Source organism: Hyla sarda, chromosome 9, assembly GCF_029499605.1.
Source record: "Hyla sarda isolate aHylSar1 chromosome 9, aHylSar1.hap1, whole genome shotgun sequence".
Taxonomy (NCBI): Eukaryota; Metazoa; Chordata; class Amphibia; order Anura; family Hylidae; genus Hyla; species Hyla sarda.
In genome coordinates, this window is record NC_079197.1 from 21,112,603 (window position 1) to 21,127,138 (window position 14,536).

At 40.7% G+C, this 14,536-nt stretch overlaps 1 protein-coding gene across 6 annotated transcripts in view; it reads right to left on the minus strand.

Annotated features, from left to right (window-relative positions):
* Positions 1–14,536, minus strand: part of LOC130290535 (uncharacterized) — a 141,044-nt gene that overhangs the window by 74,293 nt on the left and 52,215 nt on the right. For all 6 annotated transcript variants that reach the window (XM_056538309.1, XM_056538307.1, XM_056538308.1 and 3 more), the window contains exons 2-3: positions 9,973–12,295; positions 362–503 (exon numbers count right to left, since the gene is read on the minus strand). In XM_056538309.1, the coding sequence (XP_056394284.1) occupies positions 362–503; positions 9,973–12,054 (2,224 nt within the window). In that variant the 5' untranslated portion in view covers positions 12,055–12,295. The remainder of the gene's footprint in view (positions 1–361; positions 504–9,972; positions 12,296–14,536) is intronic.

Sequence of the window (14,536 nt, forward strand, 5' to 3'; positions counted from 1 at the left end):
CTCTTTGCAGAGAGACACCAGGCAATAGGCAACAGGTTTATCACCAGCCAAGCCAGACCACCCTGCTCTGTACTGATGAGGGGCAACACCCAGAAACCGCGCTGTCTGCAGATGGGTCCTTTTCCCTTCTGTGGAGATTTCTGGCTAGGCATTGAATCCCAATGTGTTTCTAAGACTCCGTAACTTGAGCTAAAGCTGATGTTTAGGGAATTCTCCCCATGAAAGTGGTATGATGAGCTGCTTTTTAAAGCTTTGAACTTTGAATACAGACAAAAAAATTAGTTCTGAAGACACAAGGGTATAAGTGAGACATCTCAGTGTATGGCTGGGTCAAAAAAGCCATTAAACCTCTGTAACTTACCTTGCAGATGTGAGGATCGGCAGTCAGCAGCATGTGCTTTCTCCAGGATAGACAAGATCTTTTCTTCTAGATCTAAACGTAGTGTAGACATTTCAGCAGGTGAACACAGAGATGGCTCAGAGGAGTTTTCTTTATTCACAGCCTACACAATTTGCCATTAAGAGAGAGAAAAAAAAAAAAGAAAAAAAGAACAAAAGTAATGAGCGAATATCCTCTTAATGATTTACTGTAACTTGAGATGGAAAAATTACCGTTAATATTTATAGTTTAAAAAAAAATTATAACATTTTCCTTTATTGACGAAACTTTAGGGTCCTCTTCACGCAGATAAAATCTGCACTTAAAATTCTGTCTTTGAAATCTCTGCAGATTTTGATGCAGATTTTAAAGCTCCTATTGATTTCACCAGTTAGACCATCAATATTACATCCGCAGCGGTCAGACTCCTGAAACCTCCGATGATCAGCTGTCTAAAGGGGCCCAGTGCTCGTCCAAGCGCGGCAGCTTTGTCAATGCTCACTTACATTTTTCCTTGCAATCACTGCACTTTCAGTAGCGGCGATGCAAGAAACTGCCATGTAGTTTCATTCAATATGTAACGTTGCAGTTCCTTGCACCACCTCTACTAAAAGTACACAGACTGCAAGGCCAAATGCAAGTGAACAGTGAGAGAGCTGCAGCGTTTGGAGAAACACCGGGGCTCCTTCAAATAGCTGATCAGCAGGGGTGTTGGCAGTCAGACCCCGTTAACCTAACATTGATGGCCTATCCAATAGATAGGTGATCAGTTTTTAAACGCTAACCCATTAAAATGCAATAGTCAAAAAATAGGGTAGCAATAATTTGACAAACCACTTACTAAAATATATACGAGATCAAAATCTAAACCAGTGTGCCTCCAGCTGTTGCAAAACTACAACTCCTAGCATGCCTGGACAGCCTTTGGCTTAAAATGTGCTAAGTAGTCGTATGGCCCTGGATCTCATAATAGAGATGCAGCCAACAGGGAAATCTTCTTGCGGAGAACAAGGAAGAGAGGTATTCTTCAAACAGTGACTCAGGAGCTGCATGGGAATCTTGAGCCCCTGCACATGGTTTGAATCTTGTTGACAGGCACAGATACTATTGTGACTAGTGGCACCAGAAGGGCAAAGCATTACTAGAACTTAGTAAATCACTGGCAAGTAACACTAGAAAAAGAGTAATATCACTTACATAAACATAGAAACATACTCTGCTCAAAAAATAAAGGGAACACTTAAACAACACAATGTAACTCCAAGTCAATGACACTTCTGTGAAATCCCACTGTCCACTCAGGAAGAACACTGATTGACAATCAATTTCACATGCTGTTGTGCAAATGAAACAGACAACAGGTGGAAATTATAGGCAATTAGCAAGACATCCCCCAATAAAGGAGTGGTTCTGCATTCCTATGCTTCCTGGCTAATGTTTTGATCACTTTGAATGCTGGTGGTGCTTTCACTCTACTGGTATCATGAGACGGAGTCTACAACCCACACAAGTGGCTCAGTTAGTGCAGCTCATCCAGGATGGCACATCAATGTGCGCTGTGGCAAAAAGGTTTGCTGTGTCTGTCAGTGTAATGTCCAGAGCATGGAGGCGCTACCAGGAGACAGGTCAGTACATCAGGAGACATAGAGGGGGCTGTAGGAGGGCAACAACCCAGCAGCAAGACCACTACCTCCACGTTTGTGCAAAGAGGAGCAGGAGCACTGCCAGAGACCGGCAAAATGACCTCCAGCAGGCCACAAATGTGCATGTGTCCACTCAAATGGTCAGAAACAGACTCCATGAGGGTGGTATAAGGGCCCGACATCCACAGGTGGGGGTTGTGCTTACAGCCCAACACCGTGCAGGACATTTGGCATTGGCCAGAGAACACCAAGATTGGCAAATTCACCACTGGCGCTTCACAGATGATAGCAGGTTCCCACTGAGTACATGTGACAGACGTGACAGAGTCTAGAGACACCGTGGAGAACGTTCTGATGCCTGTAACATCCTCCAGCATGACCGGTTTGAGGGTGGGTCAGTAATTGTGTAGGGTGACATTTCTTTGGGGGCTGCATAGCCCTCCATGTGCTTGCCAGAGGTAGCCTGACTGCCATTAGGTAGCAAGACGAGATCCTCAGACCCCTTGTGAGACCATATGCTGGTGCAGTTGGCCCTGGGTTCCTCCTAATGCAAGACAATGCTAGACCTCATGTAGCTGGAGTGTGTCAGCAGTTCCTGCAAGAGGAAGGCATTGATGCTATGGACTGGCCTGCCCGTTCCCCAGACCTGAATCCGGTTGAGCCCATCTGGGACATCATGTCTCGCTCCATCCACCACAGACTGTCCAGGAGTTGGAAGATGCTTTAGTCCAGGTCTGAGAGGACATCCCTCAGGAGACCATCCGTCACCTCATCAGGAGCATGCCCAGGTGTTGAAGGGAGGTCATACGGGCACGTGGAGGCCACACACACTACTGAGCCTCATTTTGACTTATTTTAAGGACATTACATCAAAGTAGTATATAGCCTGTAGTGTGGTTTTCCATTTTGATTTTGAGTGTGACTCCATATAAATTTGATTTCTATTGATTATTTTTGTGTAATTTTGTTGTCTGCACATTCAACTATGTAAAGACGAAAGTATTTCATATGATTAGTTCATTCATTCAGATCTAGGATATTTTATCTTAGGAGGAGATTTATCAAAACCTGTGGAAAGGAAAAGTTGCCCAATTGCCCATAGCAACCAATCAGATTGCTTCTTTTATTTTACAGAAGCCTTTTCAAAAATGAAAGAAGCAATCTGATTGGTTGCTATGGGAAACTCAGCAACTTTTCCTCTGGACAGGTTTTGATAAATCTCCCCCTTTATTTTTTTGAGCAGTGTAGAATGTGTACACTGTAAGAGCAGTGTAAGTATTCTGAATACTTATGAATCATCCTTGTCCCTACCTTATATGAAGGATAGCCTTATACCTATCTCCATCTTATATGAAGGATAGCCTTATACCTATCCCTATCTAATATGAAGGATAACCTTATACCTATCTTCACTGTATTTGCAGCCACCACTTCTACAGGAAGGCAATTCCATGCATCCACTACTCTCTCAGTAAAGGAATACTTTCACATATTACTTTTAAACCTTTGCCGCTCTAAATTAAATATTACTTTTAAACCTTTGCCGCTCTAAATTAAAACTATGCCCTATTGTGGTAGCTTTTCTTTTACGTATTTAAAAGTTTCCATCATATCCCCTCTTGATCAATTGATTGTTTCCCTTAATTACTTAAGGGGATTATTAGGGCAGCTATACTTTTTTTTTTTTCAATTTAAGGTCAGCGAGTTGATAAATAAAAAATATATATACTTGCCGGAAACACAGAGTTTTGGTCCCTGCTGTGCATTACTATCAGGCTCAGGGATGTGACATCATAGGCATCCTTAGACAATTAGCGGCCGGAGCAGTGTCCCATCTCAGCCACTTATTGGCTATGCATGCCTATGATGTCATGTTCCCAAAACACAGCAGCGCCACGCAGAAGGGACCAGAGCTGTGTGATACTGGTAGCAGGGTGGTAGAAGAAGATAAGTGTATATTTGCATCCTGTACATGACTGCAAGCACTGGAGCGATTCTCGTATCATGCGCAGATGGTCCTAGCTGCTGATCGCAGCCAGGGACCCGCCGGTAATGGCAGACTTCCGCGATCGCGCGGATGTCTGCCATTAACACCTCAAATGCCGTGATAAGTACAGATTATGGCATCCGCAGTGATCCGATCATGCAAAAACACTTCCAAAAAAAAAAGTTAATAAAGGTCATTTAACCCCTTCCCTAATAAGTTTGAATCACCCCCCTTTTCCCATAAAAATAAAATTGTGTAAATAAAAATAAACATGTGGTATCGCCGCGTGCGTAAATGTCCGAACTATAAAAATATATTGTTAATTAAACCGCACGGTCAATGGCGTATGCGCAAAAAAATTCCAAAGTCCAAAATAGCGTGTTTTTGGTAACTTTTTATATCATAAAAAAATGTCATAAAAAGCGATCAAAAAGTCCCATCAATGCAAAAATGGTACAGATAAAATGGCTTCAGAACACGGTGCAAAAAATGAGCCCTCATACCGGCCCGTACGCGAAAAAAAAAAAAAAAAGTTATAGGGGTCAGAAGATGACAATTTTAAACGTATACATTTTCCTGCATCTAGTTATGATTTTTTGCAGAAGTACGACAAAATCAAACCTATATAAGTAGGTATCATTTTATCCGTATGGACCTACAGAATAAAGATAAGGTGTCAATTTTACCGAAAAATGCACTGCGTAGAAACGGAAGCCCTCAAAATTTACAAAATGAAATTTTTTCTTCAATTTTGTCGCACAATTAATTTTTTTTCCATTTCGCCGTGGATTTTTTGCTAAAATTACTAATGTCACTGCAAAGTAGAAATGGTGGTGCAAAAAATAAGCCATCATATGGAATTTTATGCGCAAAATTGAAAGCGTTATGATTTTTAGAAGGTGATGAGGAAAAAATGAAAATGCAAAAACGCTGAGTCCTTAAGGGGTTAAAGCGTATCCGTCAGATCAAACAAAAAAAAATTTTTTTTAATATATCCCTCAGTACCTCATCCTGACCATGTACATCTAATTTTTATGTGTCTAGCACCTTTGTTTATTTTTTTTATTACATTTTTAATTTAGCTCACTAGTCTGAATTCCTCTCAAAGGGAGGGGGCGTGGTCTCACTGTGCAGGTCTCCGCCCCTCCCTCAGTATGCTGTCTGCTCACATGTCCCCTAGCATTAGCAAAACTACAACTCCCAGCTTGCCCACACTGACAGTAGCGGGACACAAGCTGACAGTGAGAGGAGTTTTCCTCCAGCTGTGAGTCCTTGGCTCACAGCTATCAATCAAGGAAGTGTGTCCATGACATAGGTGATGATACATGGACACAGCAGGACTAGTATGTGTCCAAGCAGGCGGGGGGGGGGGGGGGGGCAGTTGTTTAACTTGCTTTTTCAGTATTTTCTAATGAAAGCAATTGTAAAACCTATTGGTTATACATGCTTTACAACATATCAAAAGTTTTTGTGTCTGACAGTGCCCATTTAAGGTCAAAATGGGCTTGGTCCTTAAGGGGTTAAGGTGACTCAACCTACAGAAAGATTTGGGACTATAGGGGTAGAGAACAATTGGCCAAATGGTGCTGGCTACAAGCCTATAAGAAAGAACACAGTGTGTAACATAGTATGGTGCCACTGACTATAATACAGTGCGTACTACACTCTTTAATACATAACGGGGGAGGGGGGGGGGGGAGTGGACAACTGGCCTCCGTTCTCAGGATCAGTGTGGGTCCCAGCAGTTTAAAACCTGCCCATTCAGATACTTAAACTCCATCTTACATTTAAATATATATATCTATACACACACACACATACATACATTTGGCAATAAATAATGTTGTAACTATGTCTAATGTACTAGAATAAAAAACAAGCAATGAACAACTATTTGACAGTGAAACACTAGCCATAGCAGGGATCCGCTACCACATTTGGCTAAACAGTAGTCTACTTGTGGTATATGCCTTGCAGTAAACTATATAAGTGGTTTTCTTTTTGGTATTAATCCTACTTTTAACAACACTATAAGAGATCTCTTTTTATATACATTAAGTCCCACTTAGTGCAGATTTTGTATATAAAGTAAATAAGGTTTATTCTTGGATGATGTCAGTGGTTGTTATTTCCTAATACAAAAAAATCACAAACATAGAAAAAACATAAAAAGTTTCCCCGAGATTTGTTTTATAGAAACAAAATGTGGAGTAATTTTTTTTTATCACAAAATACTATAGACCAGTGGTCTCGATACAGTGAACCTCCAGATGTTGCAGAACTACAACTTGCATGCCGGGAATTGTAGTTGCAACAGCTGGAGGTCCACAGTTTGGAGACCACTACTGTAAGCTCTATGGGTAAAGCAACACTAATCAGCTCAAGGCAGGGGAGGAAGGCATTTACCCATTCTCCTTCACATTTCTTGAAATTAGGTATGAATGTGCAGGGAAAAGAAGAAAAAGAAAAAGAAGAAGAAGAAAAAGTGCAACTCTAATCTCCAGCCTGCTCTTCAGATAGGGCATGACGAGCTGCAGGTCTATGATGGGCAGTAAAGTTTCCATGGTAAACATACTGCACCCAGAGAGTTCCATGTAAAAGTCCTGTAAAATGGACTCAGACACAGAACTGCAGGGAGTTGCACGTTTTTTTTGCCACTGTTGACGCTGATCTAATCTAGAGACATGTCAAAAGTTTTAATCGATCAGGACAACGAGCCAGAAGAAGTCCGTGCATACTGCTCCCTAATTATTGCACCTAGTATACCGTATTATTTGAAAGCTTTAAAGGGGTACTCTGGTGGAAAAACTATTTATTTCAAATCAACTGGTGCCAGAAATTAAACAGATTTGTAAATTTTAAAAAAGAAAAAAGAGAGAGAAAAATAGCCAGCACAACTACCTAATACACAGGTGCATGCTGCTGTGGCAAATACAGAGTGTACAAAAAAAGAAGGTTGCAGCAGCACTACTGGTCAAAAAAAAAGGAGGCTCAGCGCACTTTTTGATCAGAACGTGTGTGTCCCATCCACCACGCGGTGGTGGGCTCATTTCGGATGGGACCCTAACACACATTCTGAGCCTAACAATCACCTCTGCTGGGCATATAGCCTCTGACTCTGTGACATGCTGGATCTATTATCAATTTAAAATACCTCCTGTGAAAAAGGGGAGGGGTGCATAGCTACAGAGGGTGCCATTCCCCCTAAGTTACAACCGAATGGTCGATGGGGGGACACGTTTTGATCAAAAAGTGCGCTAAGAGCCTCCATTTTTTGACCAAGAGTGCTGAAGCAACCTTCTTTTTTTTGTATGCTCTGCAATTGCCACAGCAGCGTGCACCTGTGTATTAGGTAGTTGTGCTGGCTATTTTTCTTTTTGTTTTTTTTTGTGTGTAACTTAGGGGGAGTGGCACCCTCTGTAGCCATGCCCCCTTTTCACAGGAGGTATTTTAAATTGATAATGGATCCAGCATGTCACCCAGTCAGAGGCTATTTGCCCTGCCAGAGGTGAGTGTTATGAGTGTTCGGGTCAGAATGTGTGTTAGGGTCCCATCCGAAATGAGGCCACCTCCGTGTGGTGGATGGGGGGACATGTTTTGATCAAAAAGTGCGCTAAGAGCCTCCATTTTTTGACCAAGAGTGCTGCTGCAAACTTTTTTTTTTTTTAAGATTTGTAAATTACTTCTATTTAAAAATCCTTAATTCTTCCAGTATTATCAGCTGCTGTATGCTGCACAGGAAGTTGTATTTCTTTCTGGAGTTTTCTCTGCTGACACCTCCGTCCATGTCAGGAACTGTCCAAAGCAGTAGAGGCTTGCTATAGGGATTTGCTTGTACTCTGGACAGTTCCTGACATGGACAGAGGTGTCAGCAGAAAGCACTGTGGTCAGACTAAAAATAACTCGAGAAAGAAATACAACTTCCTGTGGAGCATACAGCAGCTCATAAGTACTGGAAGGAAGAAGATTTTTAAATAGAAGTAATTTACAAATCTGTTTAACTTTCTGGCACCAGTTGATTTGAAAACAATTGTTTTCCACTGGAGTACCCCTTTAATTTGATATCAGGTTCTAAGCTTAAAAAATGCAGCCGAGGTAAGCAATTAAAGTAACAATGTTTTACATGCATCATTAGCAGTGAAAGAGTTAAAGTTTTTGATCAACTCTGAATGGGTCTTCATTAAAATCTCTTACTGTATTTTTTCTACAGCTCCTATGCAGACTATGCGTCTCCATGGTAACAGACAACAAACTGTGTAGTCTGATCCTTCAGTCATATTCCCTTATGTCTGCCCTCTATGTCTGGCTAAATTTTCAATGTGTGGTAGCACAAAGTAGGGGGGGCAAAGGGAAAAAAGCATAAAGTTACAAGACTGCAGGATTATTCTACATAGAATTTGTTTGCCGTCTGTTGGATGTGCAGAGTTTGTTTTTGAGCTAAAAACTTTTAAATGTTTTACTGGGACAGTTACTGGGACATGTTGTGTGTGGTTTTACAACTTGGGCCCATGCACTTCAATGGAAAAGAGCTGCAACACCACAAACAACCTTATCTCTTTTTTTAAATCCTGAATAACCCATTTAAGAACACAATGGGGAGATTTATCTAAACCTGTCCAGAGGAAAAGTTGCTGAGTTGCCCTTAGCAACCAATCAGATTGAGTCTTTCATTTTTGAAAAGGCCTGTGAAAGAATCGATCTGAATGGTTGCTATGGGCAACTGCACCACTCTCTCTGCACAAGTTTTGATAGATCTCCACCAATGGGTTTTGGCCTTGGCTAAAGACACAGCAAATTTTCATTTTTGCGTTTTTCCCCTCATCGCCGTCTAAGAGTCATAAGAGTATGTTCACATATGAGTGTTTCCTGCTGCGGAATTGAGCCTTGGCGGAAAATCTGCAGCATACATGGGGTCAATGTAATCTGCTGTGGACTTTCTTCTGCGCAAATTTTGCCTAAGAACACCTGCAGCGGCTCAAACCCACAGCAGGAAAAATGCAGGTAACCCGCTTGTGTGAGCGTACCCTAACTCTTATTTTTCATTTACAGAGTCATGCGAGGTCTTATTTTTTGCAGAGCCAATTGTTCCGTACAATGACACCTTTCAATTTACAATAAGATGTAAAAGGGCAACCCAAAAAATATAATTTGTGAGGTTAAATTGGGGAAAAAAAAAAAAAAAAAACACTTCTGTATGGTTTCCTTTTTCATGCTGTGCACTTTACAGTAAAACTGCCTGTTATCTTCATTATGTAGGTCAACCCGATTACAAAGAAAACCCTGTTTACATAGCTTTTGTATAGATTTTTACTTTTAAAAAAGGAAAAAATTTTTTTTTTGTTACACATGATATGCTTAACCCCTTAAGGACATAGGGCGTAAATGTACGTCCTGGTACTTAAAGGGGTAGTCCAGTGGTGAAAAATGTATCCCCTATCCTAAGGATAGGGGATAAGTTTGAGATCGCGGGGGGTCAGACCGCTGGGGCCCCCCGCGATCTCTCTGTACGGGGCCCTGGCTCTCCGCCGAGATAGCGGGTGTCGACCCCCGCACGAGGCGGCGGCCGACACGCCCCCTCAATACATCTCAATGGCAGAGCCGGAGATTGCCGAAGGCAGCGCTTCGGCTCTGCCATAGAGTTGTATGGAGGGGGCGTGTCGGACGCCGCTTCGTGCAGAGGTCGACACGCCCCCTTCCCGCGGGCTGTCGGGGCTCCGTACAGGAGATCGCGGGGGGCCCCAGCGGTCGGACCCCCCGCGATCTGCAACTTATCCCCTATCCTTAAGATAGGGGATAAGTTGTAAACCACTGAGTCACCACTGGACTACTCCTTTAACACACCAGGACGTACATTACGTCCTATAGATTTAGTGAGCGCGGGAATCATGCAATAACAAATAAAGGGTATTTTAGAATGGATTTTCAAAACCACTTTTAGACAGTAATTGCACATTACATCTAACCTTTAGTTCTTCCTTGTAATCGGTTTGGTCAATGTTCTCTCCCTCGATAGGTTTGTCAATATCATCATGTTGTTTAATAGAAACCTCTTTAGTTATAAAAGTATCAGTTTGATTTGGAAAATAGTTATCAGTGCTTTGAGGTACCATGGGCAAAGACATGTTACCATCCAAACTGGGTACAATGAGGTCATGTGGTTTAAGGTTTCCATCTAAAGTAGGGCATTGTTCTTTTGAGTCTTTAGTTTTCACACACACAGATTCTGCTGCAGTAAATGCATCATCTTTACTTTCAGAATGTGCTATCCCAGTATATGTAACACAGGACTCAGAATCGGATACTCCTTCATGGCTTTCATCAAAGTAAAGCTCTTTGTTTCCAGATCTGATACTCATGCACTGGTTTGAATGGTCTACTTCTTCCATGCTATCTTGTTCTGTTTCTGTATCTTTATGTGTCACATTATTCAACTCTTTCCATGACTCAGATTTATCGCCTTTTAATGACGCTTCCAGATCATGTCCATTTTCTAATGTAGGGGATCCTGAATTGAAACCAGAAGTAACATTTACATCAACAAGCTTCTGCAGTTCATCCATATGTAAATTACTTGCATCTCCTGTTCCTTCTCTAGGTGTTTTTGGTTCCTTGTTTTTAATGGTTTCACAATTAACTTTATTGTCATTGTTATCACACACAGCTACCTTTTGGCTGCTTTTGTTTTCTCTTGTCGAAATATCAGAGCTTGGTGTCTGAAGAATTGTTGCTATCTCATGTTTGTCTATTTTACTACTTTTACTCATTAAATCGTTTTGCAGAGATTCCATTAGGCCCAGTTCCATTGCACAGGAATTACTGCTGTCATCAGACTCTATATCTGAAGGGGTTTTACTACCTTCTTCTAATGTGTCTCCTGAATGCTCCAGCTCTGGCTCCTCAAGGACCATATCCAAAACTGGAGATATATTCCTTAAAAGTTTAAAGGTTTCAGAGCGCGACTTTTCCTTATTAATATGCACATCCAGCAATTCTTCTTCTCTCTCTTCCTTAATTTCAACAAGTTGCTGTTTACGTAGGTGCATTTCTAACAGGTGTAAAACATCAGGATCCAACTGATCTGAAACATATTGATGTCTCTCTTTTCTGTGGTCAAGGCGATCTCTTGAATACGTAACAGGACTATCTAAATTATCATCTTCGCTGCTTTCTTCTTCAGAAAGATTCTCCTCTTCAACAAATTCCAGTTTATGGGAAACAATTTCTGTTTCATAAAGTGATCCCAGTTTTCTGCATTTTGCCATTTGGGACACAGTTTTCCTCTTACCATTCCTAGTACTGTCAGGTCTTGATGAGCCTATCGCAGTGTTTTTGGCTTGAAAATCCAGTGAACACATTTTTACAGTTTTTTCACTCTCTGAAACAGTTCTGTTTGTCGATGTATTGAGGTCGCCTATATCAGATGCTATATTAGGAGTACTAGTCTTACTATCATATTCATTGGTTTGTAAGTGTTTGTCATGTTTATTTGTAGGATTTATTTCACTACATTTTTGGTAATGTATACTGTTACATAAATCAAATGATCCCTGGGATTCTATCGACGTACATGTGTCAGTATTATCCTCAATCAATTCAACAGGCAGAGTTAAGTCACTGCTCTTATCAGCAAGAATATTTGAGTCAGACATATTGTTATCCTTTAAGTGAGTTTGTTTCTGGCAATCATTTCCTTTTATTTGCTCATTTAAGCTACAATTGGTTGTGTAGCATTCAACTTGATCCACAGGATGTTTCCTAAGCTGTAACAAATCCTTTTTACAGGGGTCATGTATTTGTGATGTAACTGTGTCCATGTGAAGCTCTTTTTGCAATAATTCACGGTTACATACAGTACCATCTATCATATCACTTTCTACAAATGATTTTGTTTTCCCAATGCACAACTCTCTTACAGCTTGTTCTTTAATTTTATTAAAATCTTGAACTGAGTCATGTCCTGGATTAAGTGTCTCTTCAAATGTCTCGCTCCTGCTCTCCTCAGAAGTTACGCAAAATAATTCCTTGATCCTGGATTGCTGAAGCATCCCCTGAAGTTACAATCCTTTGGTTAAAGAAACATTCTTGCTCAGTTGCTCCCTTTTTGGTATTGATAAGGTCCTCTGACTGCACATCCTTCTCTAATTTTAAGTGGCCACTTGATGGGGCCCTTTATAGCAACTGACATGTGTGATAACTCACGCTCATTTATAAAATGTAATAAAATGCTTCTTGTATATAGATCTTCAGTTAGGCCTACAATTTCTCCGTTCAAAGAATGATTATTATCTAAAATATAGAAGAAATATTTTAATCAGAATAGAACATGCAAATGATGTATTAAATCTCTGGATACGTTCTGAAGAGTACGAGAAACATATCAACAAAAAGTTTTATAAAAAGTAATATAGTAAGAAGCTACAGGAAGAAAAGTCTGGTAATATGTAGTTTTATATGATTTGATTTATTATATTCATGTAAAAATCAGTTTAGTAAAGTAAACACAGTGATTGACAGCTTAGTTTGTCATTACCTACTACTGCACACAAGGGAAACCAGGGGATAAGCAGAGGGTAAGAGAGAAGTATTGAGAAGATAAGCATACTGAAGTAAATTCATGGTGCCACACCAAAAAAAAAGTCTGTTATTTTTCAATTGCACCAGTAACGTTCATGGCTAGTGGTGGCAAATGTTCACTTTAAATTATTAGGAAAAACTAGTGTCAGCTTGACATCTTAAATGGTTTGCGCTTACCTAAGCTTAAAGGGGTTGTCTAGCTGAAACTAACTTATGATCCAACCGCTGGGATCCCCCGCAATCTCCGGAATGGGACATTAGCTCTCAGTGAGGAGCGCGTAGGGTAGACGGGATGTGCTCCATTCATTTCTATGGGAGTGGTGAATAGACTAGAGTACAGCTCTCGGGCATATCCTAGATAATTTTATGAGATACAAACTAATCTCTGATTGGTTGCTATGGCCAAGTCCATTATTTCTGGTTGGTAGTCTTAATAAATGAGACCCATTGTGTACTTGAGCCCTGTCCACATACACATTTTTCCATCATAAATCACTAAGAAAATCACCAAAGATTTAAACTCATGTGGCAGTAGTATTTTCTAAAATGGAAAAAATGTCACTTCTCCAGTTCAGGCTGGGTGAGGGGGGGGGGGGGGAGCTCCCAATCCATATGCTCTACTCCAGCCTAAGTGTTGTAGTGGCTCAGGAATTACCTGGGGGAGCTATAATAGAGACTTCACAGCTTTCCAAGTGACAGCTCCCTATGTGAGAAGAGACATTTACTGGTATGTGACACGTGTGATGTGTACGGTATTGAGCACTAGGCCCACATACACATAGGGACAGTGTTAATGTACAGTTTAGTTAGACGCCCAACGAGCAGGAGTTCCTTTGTTATTTGTTTATGCACTATGTATCATGGATTGAGGAATAAAACTGGCTGAGGCCTGTGTAAAACCTACATAGCCATGTAAGACTTCTCAACTGTCTTAGGCCCAGGGTATGCCAATCCCCAAGACTGAGCAGACTCCCAAGTTTCAACACCCAACTACTGTGTCAACAATTTGTTGCGAAAGCTCAAGTAAGTCCAGCCCACGGCTTCTTATTCACTGCCTCCATACCAACTGCATCCGCCTACCCTATTTGACTGATGGCCACTAGATAAAGAGGACATGGGCTGGACTTTCCTTGGCTTTTGCCATTCTGAGAAACATCTCCCTTTATATAACAAAAATGCTTATTTCTTGACATGTATTGAAATTCATATCCCATTGATTCCAATGGAAAATATACATGAAAGTTCATATGAGTTGTGACAAATTTTTCTGATGAAGATTCTAAATCTGCATAAAGAATTGGCATGTAAAAACTTAGTTTTTATTCTCCCACTTTGGCAAGGTACTGATGGGTTGATGAGCAGATCTGCATTAGAATAAATAAAAGAATTAAACATTATGTGGGGTACCTACAAACACATCAGCTGTGTTTTAAAAGTTTGCCTTAAAATCTGAAAAAAATTGCAAATCTGCATTTTTTTTTTTTTTTTTTTTTAAATAGAATGCTGATCTTCTAGTCAAAACTCTACTTCTATGGTTTCCATTTCAAAGTTCTGTGTGAACATACCCTAAAATGAGTCCACTTAATCTGGCTGTAACATGTAGATATTTATCAAATCAATAACTTAATGGATCAAAAAATAAAATAAATTGGAGAGTCCATCGTATGCTGCACAACAATGACACCAAAAGACCTCATTGGCCCTGATTTACTATTGTAAATCCGACCTGTTTTGTTGGATTGTGTGCCAAAATGTGGCCCAGAACCTGCACCAGAGTTTGCTACCAAAAAATTGAAAAAGCACGACCAGTGCGTGGCTGCCGGGAAAGTGGAAAAAGGGCATGGCCCCGGCATTTTTGAGAAATCTTAACATATTTACTAATGTTTCTACAGAAAATGTGGTGGATGTGAGCTCTGGAAAACCCAACAGCTCATAGCAGTTGTAAAAAAAAAT